The sequence below is a fragment of the Leucoraja erinacea genome, chromosome 13, assembly GCF_028641065.1.
Source record: "Leucoraja erinacea ecotype New England chromosome 13, Leri_hhj_1, whole genome shotgun sequence".
NCBI classification, from domain to species: domain Eukaryota; kingdom Metazoa; phylum Chordata; class Chondrichthyes; order Rajiformes; family Rajidae; genus Leucoraja; species Leucoraja erinaceus.
Window position 1 is genome coordinate 11,487,140 of NC_073389.1, and position 15,771 is coordinate 11,502,910.

Sequence of the window (15,771 nt, forward strand, 5' to 3'; positions counted from 1 at the left end):
AAAACACGGGTTTACTGTATTTACAATATGTACCATTAAAAATAATCCCACGTTGTGGGAATTAAATTAGTAAATGGACAAATAAATACTACTACTGAAAAATGGAAAACCCTGAACACCCTTTATTGACAACACCTACATTGATCAAGGCATTTTCAATAAATATTTAAAAATCTTACTTCAACAAATTCCATTGCTTTGGCGAGTTGGATTACAGAAAGTCCCAAGGCTTTTTATACCTACATTAAAACAGGAGGACAATGAAGGCGAAGATAGGAGGTCGCTCAAGGATAAAGGAGGAAATTTGTCATTGGAGTCTGGGAATGGAGGCGAGATACTAAACATGTACTTTACATCTGTTTTCACCAAGGAGAGGGTCATGGAGGACAACGAGATCGGTGTGGAGTATATTAATATGCAAATTCAGTTTGAGATTACAAAGGAGGAGGAAATGTTGCTCTTGAAGAGCATTAGGTGGATAATTCACCAGGACCTAATGGGATATACCCCAAGTTGTCTTGATGAAGATCTTTGCGTCTTCTCTAGCCACAGGTGAGGTCCTGGATGACTGGAGAGTAGCTTATGTTATTCCTTTGGGAAGTAGAGAGAATCCAGGGAATTATGGATGGGTGAGTCTCACATCAGTGATAGGGAAGCTTTGGATGAGGATTCTTCGAGATAGGATTTGGAAGAGAATTAGTTAATTAGGGTCATTTAGTATGGCTTTGTAGAGGCAGGTCGTGCTTTAGGCTGAATATATATAAAATATGAAAAAATGACTGACATAAATATAAATGGGTTGTTTAATAAGTTGCAAATGACACCAAGATTTGTTGGGCTCACGGCTTGAGAAGAACGCTGTCAAATTAAATGATGGGATGTAGATCAACTACAGAAATGGGCGGAGAAATGGCAGATGGAGTTTAATCCAAGCAAGTGTGAGATGTTGCAATCTGGGAGGTCGAATGTGAGGGGAAATATACAATTAATGGAAAGACCCTTAGCAGCACAGATGCACAGAGGGATCTTGAGCTCCAACTACATGACTCACTGAAAGTAGCAACACAAGTAGATAGAGTGGCAAAGGTGGATATGGTGTGCTTGCCTTTATAGGTCGGAGCATTATTAAAGTCAGGAACTCATGCTAAAGCTTTATAGGACTTTGTTTAGGCCACATTTGGAGTATTATGTACAGTTGTGGTTGTCCCATTACAAGAAGGATGTAGAGGCTTCAGAGGCTGCAGTGGAAGTTTACTTGAATGATGCCTGGATTCGGGGTCAGGGTAGAATGCCGGAACTCTTTTCCCAGGATTGAAATATCAAATAGTGGAAGGCATAGCTTTAAGGTGAGAGGTGCAGAGTTTGAAATGGATGTGCGGGGCAAGTTTAATTTTACACAGAGGTGGTGAGTGCGTGGAACGTGCTGCCAGGAATGGTGGTTGATGCAGATATGAGTGTTGTATTTAAGAGACTTTTATATAGGCATATAGAAATGCAGGGAATGGAGGGAATATGGATTATGTGCAGACATACAAGAGTTGTGCTTGGCATCATGTTCATAAAATAAATCTTTAAAATGCAGAGATTCAACATTAGTAACATATGAAGCATGGCCTTCGGTCTGTGAATTTAGCTAGCAAATGACTCACATGGACGGAAGACCACTATCCACCTCTTCTTCTTCAGCATTAATCCAGCGTACGTCAATCTCCTTTTGAAACTGAACACCATCACACGTATCTTCACTGTGTCTCTAGTTCTTGCTCTCGTTCCTCCCCCCCCAGACGCAACAAGGACAGAGTTCCCTGGTCCTCACCTTTCACCCCACCAACCTCTGCATCCAACATCGACATTTCCGTCATCTCCTACGTGATCCCACCACTAATCACATCTTCCCATCTCCACCTGTTTCTACTTTCCTCAGAGACTGCTCCCTCTACAACTCCCTGCTTGACTCATTCCTTCCCACCTAAACCACCCCCACTCCAGGTACTTTCTCCTGCAACCGCAGGAGATGCAACACCTGTCCTTATACCTCCTGCCTCAACTACATCCAGGAACCCCGACTGACCTTTCAGGTGAGACAGAGGTTCACATGTACCTCTTCTAACATCATCTACTACATCCGGTGTTTCCAATGTGGGCTTCTGTACATCGACGAGACCAAATGTAGACTCGGTGACTGTTTCGCTGCACACTTGCCCTTGGTCTGTCGAGGCCTATGGGATCTCCAGGTTGCTAACCATTTCAACTCCCCTTCCCATATTGATCTTTCTGTTCTGGGTGTCCTCCATTGCTAGAGTGAGGCCTATTAGAGGCCTATTAGAGGAACAACACCTCATATTTCCTTTGGGAAATATGAGGTCTTACGTTAAATTTTCTAATTTTAAGCAACTTCTGCTAACACCCTCCTCCCCGTTCCGCTTCCTCCACCCTAATCGTTTAACCAGTTCCACAGTTTGCCATAATGTATCTCTTTTGAGATCACACCTTCCCTTGCCAATGACTGGCCCACCAAAGCTCCACCCTGCTAGAGGTCACCTGCTGCCCACCCTGATTTGTCCTGGTCATCTCCCCCCTTCCCCCACTTACAGTCTGAGGAACGGTCCCGACCCAAAATGTCACTTATTACTCCAGCACTTTCTGTCTACTATCACATCGTAGATAGAAGTTCATACATCAGGATTTCCCACTTGCAGTGTGCATTAGCATTTAATTGCTTGAAGATGTAACGCCATTCCAAGACTTGAACTAGTGTGGTCAGAGAGAGGGAGCTGGAGCCAGGGTGAAGTAGGAGACTACTGTTGTGAAGTTGTAGATGTTAGATTGATATAATGCTAGTATTAACTTGGAAACAAGAGAAAAACAAATTTTAAATAGTGGATGGGTAAATGGAAGAATTGTGCCACATTGAAATGGACAGGAGAGCCAAGAAAATTGTCAGTTAGCTTTGAAGGATAGTCAAGAATAGTGCTAATCTATTTCTAAGGCACAAAGGATAAGGATAGCTACCAAAAAATGCAAGCTCAGCCTGCTACATATCACCATGCTGTTATTAGTCTCTTTAAAGGGCTGTTTTTTGAGGCTTCTCAATTTAGTAGATCACATCACTAATATTCAGCTGCTCATGTTATTAAATTTCAAATTTAAACAGACCTAATTTAAGTACAGGACGTGTTAAATGTCAGATGCCAGTACCACCATTGAAAAATCCATCAAGCAGCATTAGCAGGACAAAGGCAGATGGACATGCCAAAACATGTATTACCAATTCATATCCACAGCAACCTCGCCCACAGAAAACGGTGGGCATAAATGAGGTACATAGAATAGAACTTCTATATTCCATACCTGGTTATGAATAGTCACTTGATCCCTGCTATACCAGACGTAGAAGCTTTACAATTGGTTCAGTCCCTAGACTGAAGCAATGTGGGGAAAAACAGTCATAAACGGAAACTTCTGCTCATTTGTTAAATTACCCAGATAGCAAGGATTACTTCCAACGTCGAATGATGCTCAGGAAATACACTCACAAATGAAGAAAGAAAATTTGGGTGAGATAACCTGTGGAATTATGCGTATCAACAGCTCGCTCCTTTTGGAAAACTAGTAAGATAATGGCAAACAATCTTTTTGTGTCATAGGGAAACTGAATATAGTGATGCTCCAATTTGAATACTGATGATCATAGAGAAAATCTAAGCATACATTTCACAATTGTATGAATGCAACTAAGCAATAAGATACTAATCAAACCTGATTCAAATAACCATTTTCCAATCCTTGATCACAATGTTTTGCAATGAGTGGTCATTCAACCAAAAATAGTATTAACAACAGTTTCAGGCAATACAAATATACAAAGAATCTATGCAATAAATAGCTGGGGGAAAGTATTTTCAAAAAATTTCTAAAATGAAAACGAACAACTTACATATGAAGTTGTCAAATTTGGTGAATACAGCTATGGTTTCTTGCAATGCAAGTCATGAACTAATCGCATAATCAAAGATTTGGAAGCTCCTAATACACACATACATTAACATATTATCCAAAATAAATGCAAGAAATACTGTAGAAGTTACATCATCTTTTGACTGAACACGGAAAATAAAAAATGATTTCTGAATTGATCTTTTAAAATAAGAGCGAAATTACGAGGGCTCTAGTCATCTTTGTACATTAATTTTCTGTGAAACACTTTTTGGTGGGTATGGAGTCTAATTTTACCTATTATGTTTATCTGCTTGGCAAAATTCCTTCCAATTTAGCATAATGAGGAAGAATGGATAAATGAATGAACGAACTAACTAATTAACTTCCGGAAGGCAGGCCTGACTCGCCCGCCGCGGGCTGATGCTGGAAGAGGACCGGCCCGCAGCGGACCGACGATGGAGGAGGACCCGGCCTGTGAATCGCCCCCAAGCCACTGGCGCTGACAGGAGCAGAGCAAACTAAGAGTGAGGAGGGACTGAGAGCCATGTGGGCCAGCCAGAGCGAGGTGAACTGCCAAGAGAAATGGGGGATGGGGGGGGGGGATCCAGTGTGAGGCCACCGAGACCAATGGGGTGGAACCAGCGTGGGGGGAGGGGGGTGTGAGAGGAATGGCGAGACCCGGCGAGAACGAAGGGGGAACGCCTGCCGTCCCGTGCAGCAGCAAGCAGTAGATTTGTTCTGTTCAGTACTTTTGTAACTTTATCAACACATGGTGACACGTGTACTACCTAGGTTGTATGCAAAACAAAGCATTTCATTGTATCTAGGTACATGTGACAATAATGCATCTTTCAATCATAGAAAAACAGGCTCCTCATCCCATTAAATCCATCCTGTCCATCAGCTACAATTTACACTCATCCAACGTTAATGCCATTATTTTATTCTCCCCACATTCTCATAAAATTCCCCGCAGAACCTACCACTTAATTGCCTATATTAGGGACAATTCTGAGTGGCCAAATACCCTACCTGATATTTTTGGAAATATGGGAGGAAACCACAGCACGCTGAGGGATGATGTACATTCTACATACAGCCAGCACTGGAAGTCAGGTTTGATCCTGGGTACCTGGCACTGTAAGGCATCAACTCTATAAGATGTAAACTAAATGATAAATTAGATAGGGAGCTTCCCCAGAAAATTACCCTGTGCTGTGCAATCTTTTCTTAAAAGGGTAATTGTTTGAAGATCCATAGAACAATGCTTATGCTTTACCTGAGAGATGAGTCTTCTCCTGACTTTGGGCACAGAGCTGGAAAATTGTGAAAAGAAGATCCTCAGCTGAAGACATCTGCAAACATCCCTTGATGGAACAGAAAAAGTTGGATGCCAAATCACAAATGAAAGAGAGCGAAGGCTCCATAACTCCAGTTTTAGTTAGGTCCTCAGATAGATCCTTCGAAAGTGCACGGTGGAGTCGGTCAATTATTCTTTCTATATACATTTCAGCAATCATGAATTCTATAAACAAAACAGTAAATGAAATGATTACAATATATTACCAAGACATACATCCTCCAAATATAAATGTTTGATGTTGGCTATTACACATTAATCAGCAAATAAAATATTCAAGATAATCATAAAGTGTTTGGTTCTCTTGAACCACGTAATAAACCATGAGTAAACAGGCTGACTGAGTTTGCTGTTCTACGGTGCATGAGCAGCATTTCATGATCTGCTTTGAAGACTTCTGTTCCATTAATCTAAGTAAACAGGATAGTCATCTGGTCAACAGATCGTGAGCTCACTTATTGGTCGTATTTTGTATTTGCATTAGAATGCACAAAAATAAGTTTTTGAATACATCATGAAGATTTTTTTTAAGTCAATCATGTTTACAAGGGGTGATTGAAGTCTTATTTCTAACATGTACAGCAGATCAACCTTCTGTTCCTTTGCTTGTACATTACCATCTTTTATCATCTTGCATCATCCGTTTTAAATAATTTAACTTTTTTTGTAATCTATCTATAATAGTTTCCTTCCTCTCACATTTAGAGTCAGAGTAATACAGCTTAGATGGCACAGAAACAGGCCCTTCATCCTAACTTATCCATGCCGACCGTTGCCTAACCAAGCTATTTCCACTGCCTATGCCTGGACTATATCCCTGCAGTCCTTTCCTATCCATGTACCTTTCCAAGTATCTATTAAAATGTTATAATTGTCCCCGCCTCTACTACTTCCTCTCACAGATCATTCCATACATGCACCATGCTGTGCGTGGAAAAAGTTGCCCTTCAGGTCCCTTTTAAATCGTTCCCCTCTCAAACTAAACCAATGGCCTCTTGTTTTATACTACTGCACACTGGGGAAAAGACTGACGTCACCTCTTCCATGTCATTCATGATTTTATAAACATCTATAAGGTCACCTCCGATACTCCCAAGAGAAAAAGTCCTAGCTTATCCAGCCTCCAAATCCTTCAGACCCGGTAACATCCTCGTAAATCTTTTGTGCACACTTTCCAATATTAAGACATCCTTTCAATAGCAGGACAACAAGAACTGTGCACTGTACTTGGAACTAGGGCTTACCAATAACTTTTACAGCTGTAACATGGCGTATCAACTTCAGTACTCAATATTCCATGAAGCCAAGCGTACCAAATGCCTTCTTTACCACTTTATCCACCCGTATTATCACTTTCATGGAATGGTACACCTGCTCTAAGTTTTCTTACTAAAATGCAACACTTCACAGTTATACAAATTAAACTCCATCTGCCATGCCTCAGCCCACTGATTCCTGCAGCACACCACTGTTACTGGTCTCCAATGTGAAAAAACACTTCTCTACTGCCATCCATGGTCTCCTACCTTCAAACAAATTTGTATCCATATGGAAAGCTGGCCCTGGATCCCACGAGATCTCACCATTCAGACCAGTAAAACTATGCAATCTATAAATATGCAATCCTTTTCACCTTGCTCTGCTTCATCAACCCAAGTTAATACCACTGTTTCGCTTGCTGAAAATATAATTTCATCTGAATATTCCCAGTATGTTTTTTTACAGTTCCATTCTTTAACTGTAAAATGCTGTGTTATTTCACTCAAATTTCTTAATTCTCAATGTTAAGAATCTGTTCTGATTTCCTCCACCAGAGAAAATAAGCATGTTATCTACCATATTAAATCCTTAAGTATTTTATACAGCTTGTCTAGTTAAGGTGGCTAAACTTGAGGAAATACAAATTTTAAAGAACTCCGGTTTGAAGGCCTCTTTACTCACCATTATTGGTGTGTTTGGACAGAGCAAAGCCAAGTAGCATCCAGTTATTTGAGTCATGCTTTCTTGGCAAAGAACCTGTTGTCATTGCCATTGTGCAGAGCTCATCCGCTAACAGGACAAGTTTCTCGCCCAAAACATCTCCTTTTAACCAATCAGATATAGCAACATACTTAATTGGATCCACACAAGCCTGAAAGGAACAGGTCAGATATAAAGTCAGTAAGTTTTACCAGGTAATATCGACACTCTCAACCATCTGGCATCAGTGGGGAAGGGGGCTGCCAGCTGCATGAACATGCCAGTTGCATGAGAATTGTTCAATAAAAACTTTACTGTACGTCACACGAGTATTCTATGCAGAAATCTTTACATAAATTGCCCAACTCCTATTCATCCACTTACACTTAAATAATGTGTATGTACTTCAATTATACATTTTAAGGCTAAAGTCATTGAATACATTATGAAATTGTTTAATATTCTTGGAAATGTGTCAGCTGCATGAGAATTCCAGGTAGCACAGACCAGAAAAACAAGAATTTACTGTACTGCAATTTGTTTTCTTTAGAAATGCAATATTTATAAGTTTCTGAACGGTTTTTTGATTTCCAACGTGTATTTAGATTAAGTTTAACAGTGTCATTGCAAAACTGTTTACCATCGGAAGTGGCTAACTTCCAATTAACTTATCAAGACATTAATCAGTGCAAACATTACTGGAAATTCATATTAATAACAAATTTAGCTAAAATGGATTTTAATTTGCAATTTCCTTAGCTTGCCTTAAATCGTGAGCTAATTCTTTGACAACAAAATAAATGTGCAGTTTTAATTCCAAATTTATGATCTATAGCATATTAACCAATGACCAAGTAATAATATCATGCCTGGACTATTAAGTTAATGAAATTACATGTCCTGAAGTACAAGGTTTTCTGAAACAAAGCACAATGGTATGAAAAATTACCTTTTGTATAACATAAAATAAGATGAGCCATCCTTGTTCCATCTAGTAAGAAAAAGTTTAATAAATAAAAAGACTGAATTAAAACAACAAATGTTACATCATGGTGCTTCACAAAGACATCAAATACATTTTGAGGCTAGAGCTTATTTTGGTGTTGTGAATAAAACCCAATTCAGAGTGATGTATTTACGAGGAATTTTTAAGGAGGTGTGGATGGTGCAGAAACAGAAGATTACAATGAAAATCCCAGCTAGACTCAGGCATATCTGTTAATGGTGGGATGACAAGATGCTAAAACTAAGAATATTTAAAAAAGGTCTGGAGCTGAGGAACACGCATGTTATATTTCAAAGTTATAGAAATAGAGACAGCAAAGCAAAGCGGATATTTCAACATGCAAATTAATATTTTAATGCTTTGATTTTGTCTTTCTAATGTTTAACTGGATAAAATGGGACATGCAAGATAGAACGCTGGGTAACAGTCTGGCAACATTGGAAGAATAGAGATATAGTTGTGAGAGTATGTCATTTTATTATTTACTTTTGAATGGGAAGAGCAGGAAACTGCTTTGCAAGAGAGTAAAAATACAAAATGAAAAAACAAGAAAAGGCTAAGAACGTCAGAAACAAATTTATTATAACTTGAGGTATAAACACTACGAAGAGAGGAAAAGAAGTAAAATTTAAATACAGTACGAAAACATTAAAGAATAGCACAAAAAAGACAAAAATATTATCACAAAATGGTTTAGGATATAAAGAAATGGTCAGCCTGTTACGTCCATGCCAGTTCAATACGTAAGCAATCCAGCTCGTCCCCCTTCCCTGCTTTGTCATTACAGCTTTAGAAATGACTTCCTTTCAGATACTCATCGAGTTGTTTTGCAGAGCACAATGGAATCTGTTGCTACTATCACGCTGGTTGTGCATTCTGGACCCACATTACCCATTGCTTCCTCTTTTTTTATTCTTGGTCTGTTGGTCAATCACCTTCATCCCTTGTCCCCTAGTTCCTCATTTTTGTGCAGATGAAAACAGATTCTCCTTATCTAATCTATCTACACTTGTCATAATTTCAAATGTCCCCTCAGATCTCATAACATTCTCCTTTGTTCCTGGAAGAGCAACTACTGCTTCTCTAGGCTATTCGCATAACTGAAGGCTTTCATCCTTGGTATGATATTTTAGTAAATATCTTACGTAACCTTTCAGAAGTATTTAAATCTTACCTGAAAAAAGTGTTATGAAAATAATATAATGTTACAAAATAAGCCATGCTGGATTTCCACTGTATACAATAAGAACAGTCATCATATCTCTCAAAGATCTAGCCTGAGCTACCCTGAAGCAGATCATTCATACTGAAATGTTATCATGCTGCACTTCTGAATTTGACTGCGGAAGACAACATTTATATTGCTGCCTTGAGATGCCGAGGGTCTGACGTTGCTCACTGTTTCTTCCACATTATGCTAAAATGGAAAGAGTTTTGCCACGCAGATACATATAACACTTAAAACAAGACTCAGTATCCAACAAAAAGTGTTCAACAGAAAATGGATCAATTCATGTACAAATTTCCAGATTTCCACATCTAATATTTCATATTTGACACTTTAAATTTAAATCTATTGATCCAACTATTGTTCTCCAAGCACATACAAACTTAGCCAGGAGCATACTGAAAAGAGTCTAGGAGAAACAAAATCTGCATTTTTTTTAACCCCCAAAATATTTGCATTATTGCATTTACCAGTTAACCTCATGTTCATTGCATTTGGTTCTTGTTTTAAATCTACCTTTTCAATTTCTCAGCTATTTCAAATGTTCACTTCACCAACCTGCATTCTCTCCAGTTCAGTTGCCACATGGCTTCAACATATTCTTCCCATTTACTATTTTTATTTCCTGAAAAGGATCTTGAAACGCATAAAATTGAAAACAAGTGGAGAAACATGCAAAAGAGCAAAGTAAAATAACAAATGCAAATAAAAGTGATGATTAAAATACAAAACGGGAGAGCAAGAAAAACAAAACGAGTAATGCCAATGTATGTGCTACAGACTTACTGGTATATGTATTCGTGGGTGGAAAGGCAGAAGCAACAATTCCTTACATTTATACACTTACCTGAGATATATGATTGAGTATTATCATCTTCTCATTGTTCTGGCAGCAGTGAAGAATACTGTAGAGCATATCAATCAGGCAACTGAAATCAGCTTTGTCTTCCTTCATCCAGGTTAACAGTTTCTGATTCAGAAACTGCACAGCAGGATTACTTGCCATTGTTTCCACTTCATTCTTTTCCTCAAGGAAAATTTCAGCATTCCCTTCATTATCACCTTCCTGTAAAACTGTAAATAGATTTCTTGATGGAAAGGAACTGACCAGCGTGGCCAAAAATGCAAGATAGATTTCAGAGTGTTTTTTGATATGAGCTATACACAATTTGGCAAGTTGACAGACTAGGTTTTCCAAAGGCACCGTTCTGGCAGGATTACTGTGCTGAGCACATCTGGAAATATCCCCCAAATTTTCAGATTTTGGCATCTTCTTTGCGTCAAATGTTAATTCTGCTAAATGGTTGCCATTGTTACGATCAACATTCATGGTTCCTTCTTCGTCAAAAAATCGAATCTTTCCTTTCTTTTTGACAATGGTTTTTTGAGCCCTCTCAGGATTTTTTAACAATACGAGCAAGGAAGACACTCCTTCCAATAGATTTTTGTCAACTTCTGCACTTTCCACCTGCGATATGCAAAGCTGAGAAAGACCATCCCAAAAGTAAGGTAACAATCTTCGATATGCATCAGCGCATTCCTTTATTTCTAGATTATCAGCTCGTCTTTCCCATGACAAAAGAGTGTCTGCTAGATGGGAGAATGTACTGTTTTGCAGTTTAGGGTTCTTCAAAGCAGAATGTACAAGAGGTAGTAACTATAAAAGAAAAAAAAATAAGATTGGCATATTAATTCTGAAATTATATTTGCAATGAAGAATCTTGTTTTGTTTTTATTATAAGCACTTTCATTGGATACTTTTGAATGTTCTCTTTTCATGTTATAAAAAAAATCTTCAACTGATCCAAAATATTGATTGACAATCCTAGCAGGTTCACATGGTGGATACATGTGAGCATAATTTTACTTCCGGGCACTGTAATAAATAACATTAGTTATCCTAAACAGCTGATCTCATAACTAACTACAAAAAGTAGCATCAAGGGTATTAATAGAAAGGATAACTTTTAATCATACAAAGAAACAAGTTGAATAGATGGAATCTATTAGCATATTAGTTCTTGAATAAACTACAACAAAAAAGTGATAATCTGCAGATTGACATCCAAATACTTCACACAGCAAGAGATCAATCAGTAATCAGAGGCCTTGGGCAAAAGGAAAACACATCACAAAATTTGATTTCTGTAGATAAATAGCACCAAAATTTCACTCTTGGTCAAGAATATTACCAGGTTAAGTAGAAGGGAATTTAGTATTGACATTTTTTTTAACAAAATCAAAAACTCAAGAATATCAACTATGTGAAAGTGCCACAGTGCTTTAAAATATATGCCACAGATTAATATGTTACAAATTTTGACTTTTCTGCTTCAATTTTTCCAATCTCAACAAGTCAATTCTTTGCAGTTTTTATGATTAGCTTTTCGCACATACCTGATTATTTATGAGCATCTCTTGGAGCTTCTGCTGATCCTCATTCATTCCCAGATTCTGGTGCAATGTAAAACGTAAACATTCCATAATTGCAGCCACAATTGCTGAACTCTCAGAACAACTCATCAAGGCACGCTCACTTAGTAATCTAATCAAAACAAAATCATTTAAAGCACACCGTACAACATTTCTTGAAAGTAGTTTTCATTGCTGTTGCTTCAAAAAATTTGAATATTTTTTTCAATAAATGCTTTCTACATCATAAAGTAATTTACAAATCAATATTCTATATTATGTCTCAGTTAGAAAAACAGAAAATGAAGTTTCTGACACACATATATATATTATCAAAGCAATTATTTTCTCCAAAATTACCTAATGATAGAAATGAGAAAAGTATTAAGAATTCACAGGCATGTGTTTGATTATCTTATTATTGAAGTTCTATTCAATTTATGCCAATCGATTATGATTTTTTTTAAAGTTGTGATTTGGGACAAAGCCAAGATTATTGCTTTGGAAAGTAAAAATACTGAAAAGATGATAATGTAATCCAACCAAAGATACAACCCACGGCATACACAAAGCAGTTTACTGTTCTGAGAAAATAAGCAAAACAAAGCCAAATCATGTATCAGTCAAAAATTGTTAACCAAATAATGAAGTTATTGAAGTATGGCTCTTACTGAATCACAATTTGTAAACCACCCACCTAACTGTGGTGTGGATGTATGGAGTAGGATTGTAGGGATGTCAAAACAAGTTAAGAGGTCCAAACATGCACAATGATGGCAGAAAACTGTATCCAAGTCAACTTCTTGGGTATACTTGGCTCCAATAACAAAAACTCTTAATTTGAGTGTACTAGACTTTCAGTAGGAACAATTATTTTCTCATTTGGTTCAAATAACCTATAAGCGAATCCCTAAAAAGTGTACTTGCACCTGGAAAATTAATACAAAAGTTATCAATATTCTGTGGTGTTAAGATGTGTTGTTTAATTAATTAAAATCTGTACTACTTGGCTCTTGTTCAAATTTCGAGCTGTTGCTGAAATACATTTACTCGCTTAAAGTTTGGATAAGTAGAATCTGCAATTCCAGTTAGTGACAAGAATGAAATAGAAACTAAGATAATGGAAATGTTAAATAAATACAGTCAATGCATGAAATACCCAGGAGTTCAGGCAGTTTTTGTGGAGCGAGAAACAGGTCAATGATTTATTAATGAAATTCCATCCCTGTCTTTAGATTTTTTCATACAGGCAATACAATTTTATTTACACTTTATCTTTTTAAAGTCATTCAAAACTATTCTAAGACCACCTTTCAACTTGATTTGACTGTAGCAATGAGATATTTTCTTTGAGCAGTCCTTCCACAATGCTGAGAACTATTCTACAGCTATTAAAACTAATCTTTCCCTTCAATCTGCTATGGTAAATGAGTTTGGCCTGATTGCATTTATGTATAGTGTTATCTGATTGGACTGGATAGCATGAAAAACAAAGCTTTTCACAGTATCTCAATGCGCATAACTATAATGAACCTAAACCTAATGAGGAGGGACTTGCAAGGCATTACCAATGTTAATTAATTTTATAGCAGCATATTTCACCGAGAATTGTTACAATTCATAGAGAAATTATGAGGGGCTAGGATAAAAACCAAAAGTGTGCCAGCTTAATTACTAAAATCTGAAATAACTGAAACCTATAGCACTAAGGCCTTGCCGTTCCTGCGCTAGCTCTGTGCTGCATTTTATCCTTAAGCCCTTAAGTTTCTCATTGTCACTTATCCTTCCATTTCAAAATTAACTACCAAATTGTTTTCATTGCCCTTTTCAGCTAGAGCAATTTACATCAAATAATTCAATTAAAAAAATTCTGAATCCTTCCTCAAATCTTTTCCACAAATATTTCCAGACCTTAACTTTAACTATCAACATTTTTATATGACGAAAAGCACTTTAAATTAAGTAACTATAGTTAATAACAAAATAATCACTACGGATTGTAGTCATGTGGGAATAATTTACAAAGAACATACCCCTTGGCACAGGTACTGAAGAAAATGGTGAAAAATTCCATCTTTGGTGCTATTATTTCTTCTGGTAATTTGCTAAAAAATGGTAAAAGGCTTGGATAGATAACAGAGGCAAGGCCCTGACCGCCATCTTTTAGTACTATCCATAGCTTTGGCAAAACTCCTTTATTTGCATTTACATGGGCCCAACAATCCTAATAGAAACATTACAAAAATGTTAATAAAAATGCAATAACATTTCACTTACAGAATTAAATACAATGTCAGTAAGAAAGGCAGACAGAAAAACGTAAAATTGCTGGCTTTTAAAAATGCACAAAATGATCTTAATGCTGTGGGGGGGGGGGGGGGGGGAGGAAAGATGAAGCTTGCTGCCCAGGGTCACTGGCTATGGAAGTTCCGTCATTTAGATTTGGAGGGACTACCTTGCTATCTAAAACATTCTGGATTCCAGTAGCATAGTATTCTGCACAGTTACAGGGCATCAAATAGTGCACCAGAACAGCCCCTTTTGAAAACATCCCTGAGTGTTGGCAACTGGCAAATTACAACTATGACACAAGATTGCAGATTACGCATTTGAAATGGTGCTCTATTAAATTTGCTTCAAATATGCTGTCAGGAAAAAATGACAGAACTGATGCAAAATGTTTTAAGCTAGACAGTAACTGAAATGCTATTTAAATTTTTTAACCTCCCTGACCAGAAAAAAAATCAATTAACTTCCACAACAGTGCCTTCAGTGTTCTCTCAACTTGCCCCCAAATTGATTAATGTTCCTCTTTCTGCAGAATCCCATTATAAATCCTTCATCAAGCTTTCACAATGCTTTTCACACAAATTGGTGCTGTTACTCGAGATTATATTAGAAGCATTTTCAATTGGAGAAAAGCCAGATGAATCTTACCTAGCAGCCCAATGTTCTTTTCTGCTCAGCCTTGTCACTGTCATATACAATGTATGTTTTACCATCTATGATAAAGTTGGAAACAAACTTTCCACAGCAGCTGCTCCTCACCCAAGTGTGCATCTGACAATAAACTCGACTTAACTTATTTTTTCTTCATTTCCCTTTTCATCCCCCGAAGGACCCAACCAGATGCAACTAAATTTAAGGTAGCTCTTTCTTCCCAAAAACCCTTTCTGGCTTAAGTCCTCCCTCCACCACCTCCAGTTTAAATTCCATTTGTAATATTTTGGAGGACCAAGAAACCAAGACTGGAAACCTGGAAAGGTACAATAATATCAAATTCCATTAACACAGAACCTTTCATGTCGTACAAGGACAGTCGGGATAACACAGCAAATTATAGGAATAATGAGCCTTTCAGCAGTGGTATGGAATCTTTTGAAGATGATGCTTTGAGATGGGATTTACTCACATCAGGACAGGCATGTGCTTATTAGGGATGATTAGCATGACTTTATCTGGGAGAGGTTCGGTCTTAAACATATCACCATTATAGGACCATAAGACATAGGAGCAGAATTAGGCCATTCAGCCCATTTCAGTCTGAAGAAGGGTAACTGCTTAATAACTAAAAACACAAGGGATTCTTTCAGTATAAAACCACCCCAGATAAAGTAATGCTAATCATCCTTATTAAGCACATCTGTCCAGATGTGAGTAAATCCCATCTCTAAGAATAATCTTCAATAGATTCCACACCACTGTTGTAAGGCTCATTATTCCTGTAATTTGCTGTTATCGCTACCGCCCTTGTACAACATGAAAGGTTCTGTATCAAAGATGAAAAATAAATTGCAATTTCAACAAACAATACATTCAACAAGATTTTGTCAAATGCTATCTTTTTAAAATGCAAAAATGAACTCT

The 15,771-nt window shown here is 37.5% G+C and overlaps 1 protein-coding gene across 1 annotated transcript in view; it reads right to left on the reverse strand.

Annotated features, from left to right (window-relative positions):
• The window catches only part of ltn1 (listerin E3 ubiquitin protein ligase 1), an 84,855-nt gene that overhangs the window by 56,302 nt on the left and 12,782 nt on the right, over positions 1–15,771 (reverse strand). The window contains exons 8-13 of the mRNA XM_055644455.1: positions 13,938–14,128; positions 11,890–12,037; positions 10,340–11,149; positions 8,208–8,249; positions 7,241–7,430; positions 5,219–5,464 (exon numbers count right to left, since the gene is read on the reverse strand). Coding sequence (XP_055500430.1) covers positions 5,219–5,464; positions 7,241–7,430; positions 8,208–8,249; positions 10,340–11,149; positions 11,890–12,037; positions 13,938–14,128 — 1,627 coding nt within the window. The remainder of the gene's footprint in view (positions 1–5,218; positions 5,465–7,240; positions 7,431–8,207; positions 8,250–10,339; positions 11,150–11,889; positions 12,038–13,937; positions 14,129–15,771) is intronic.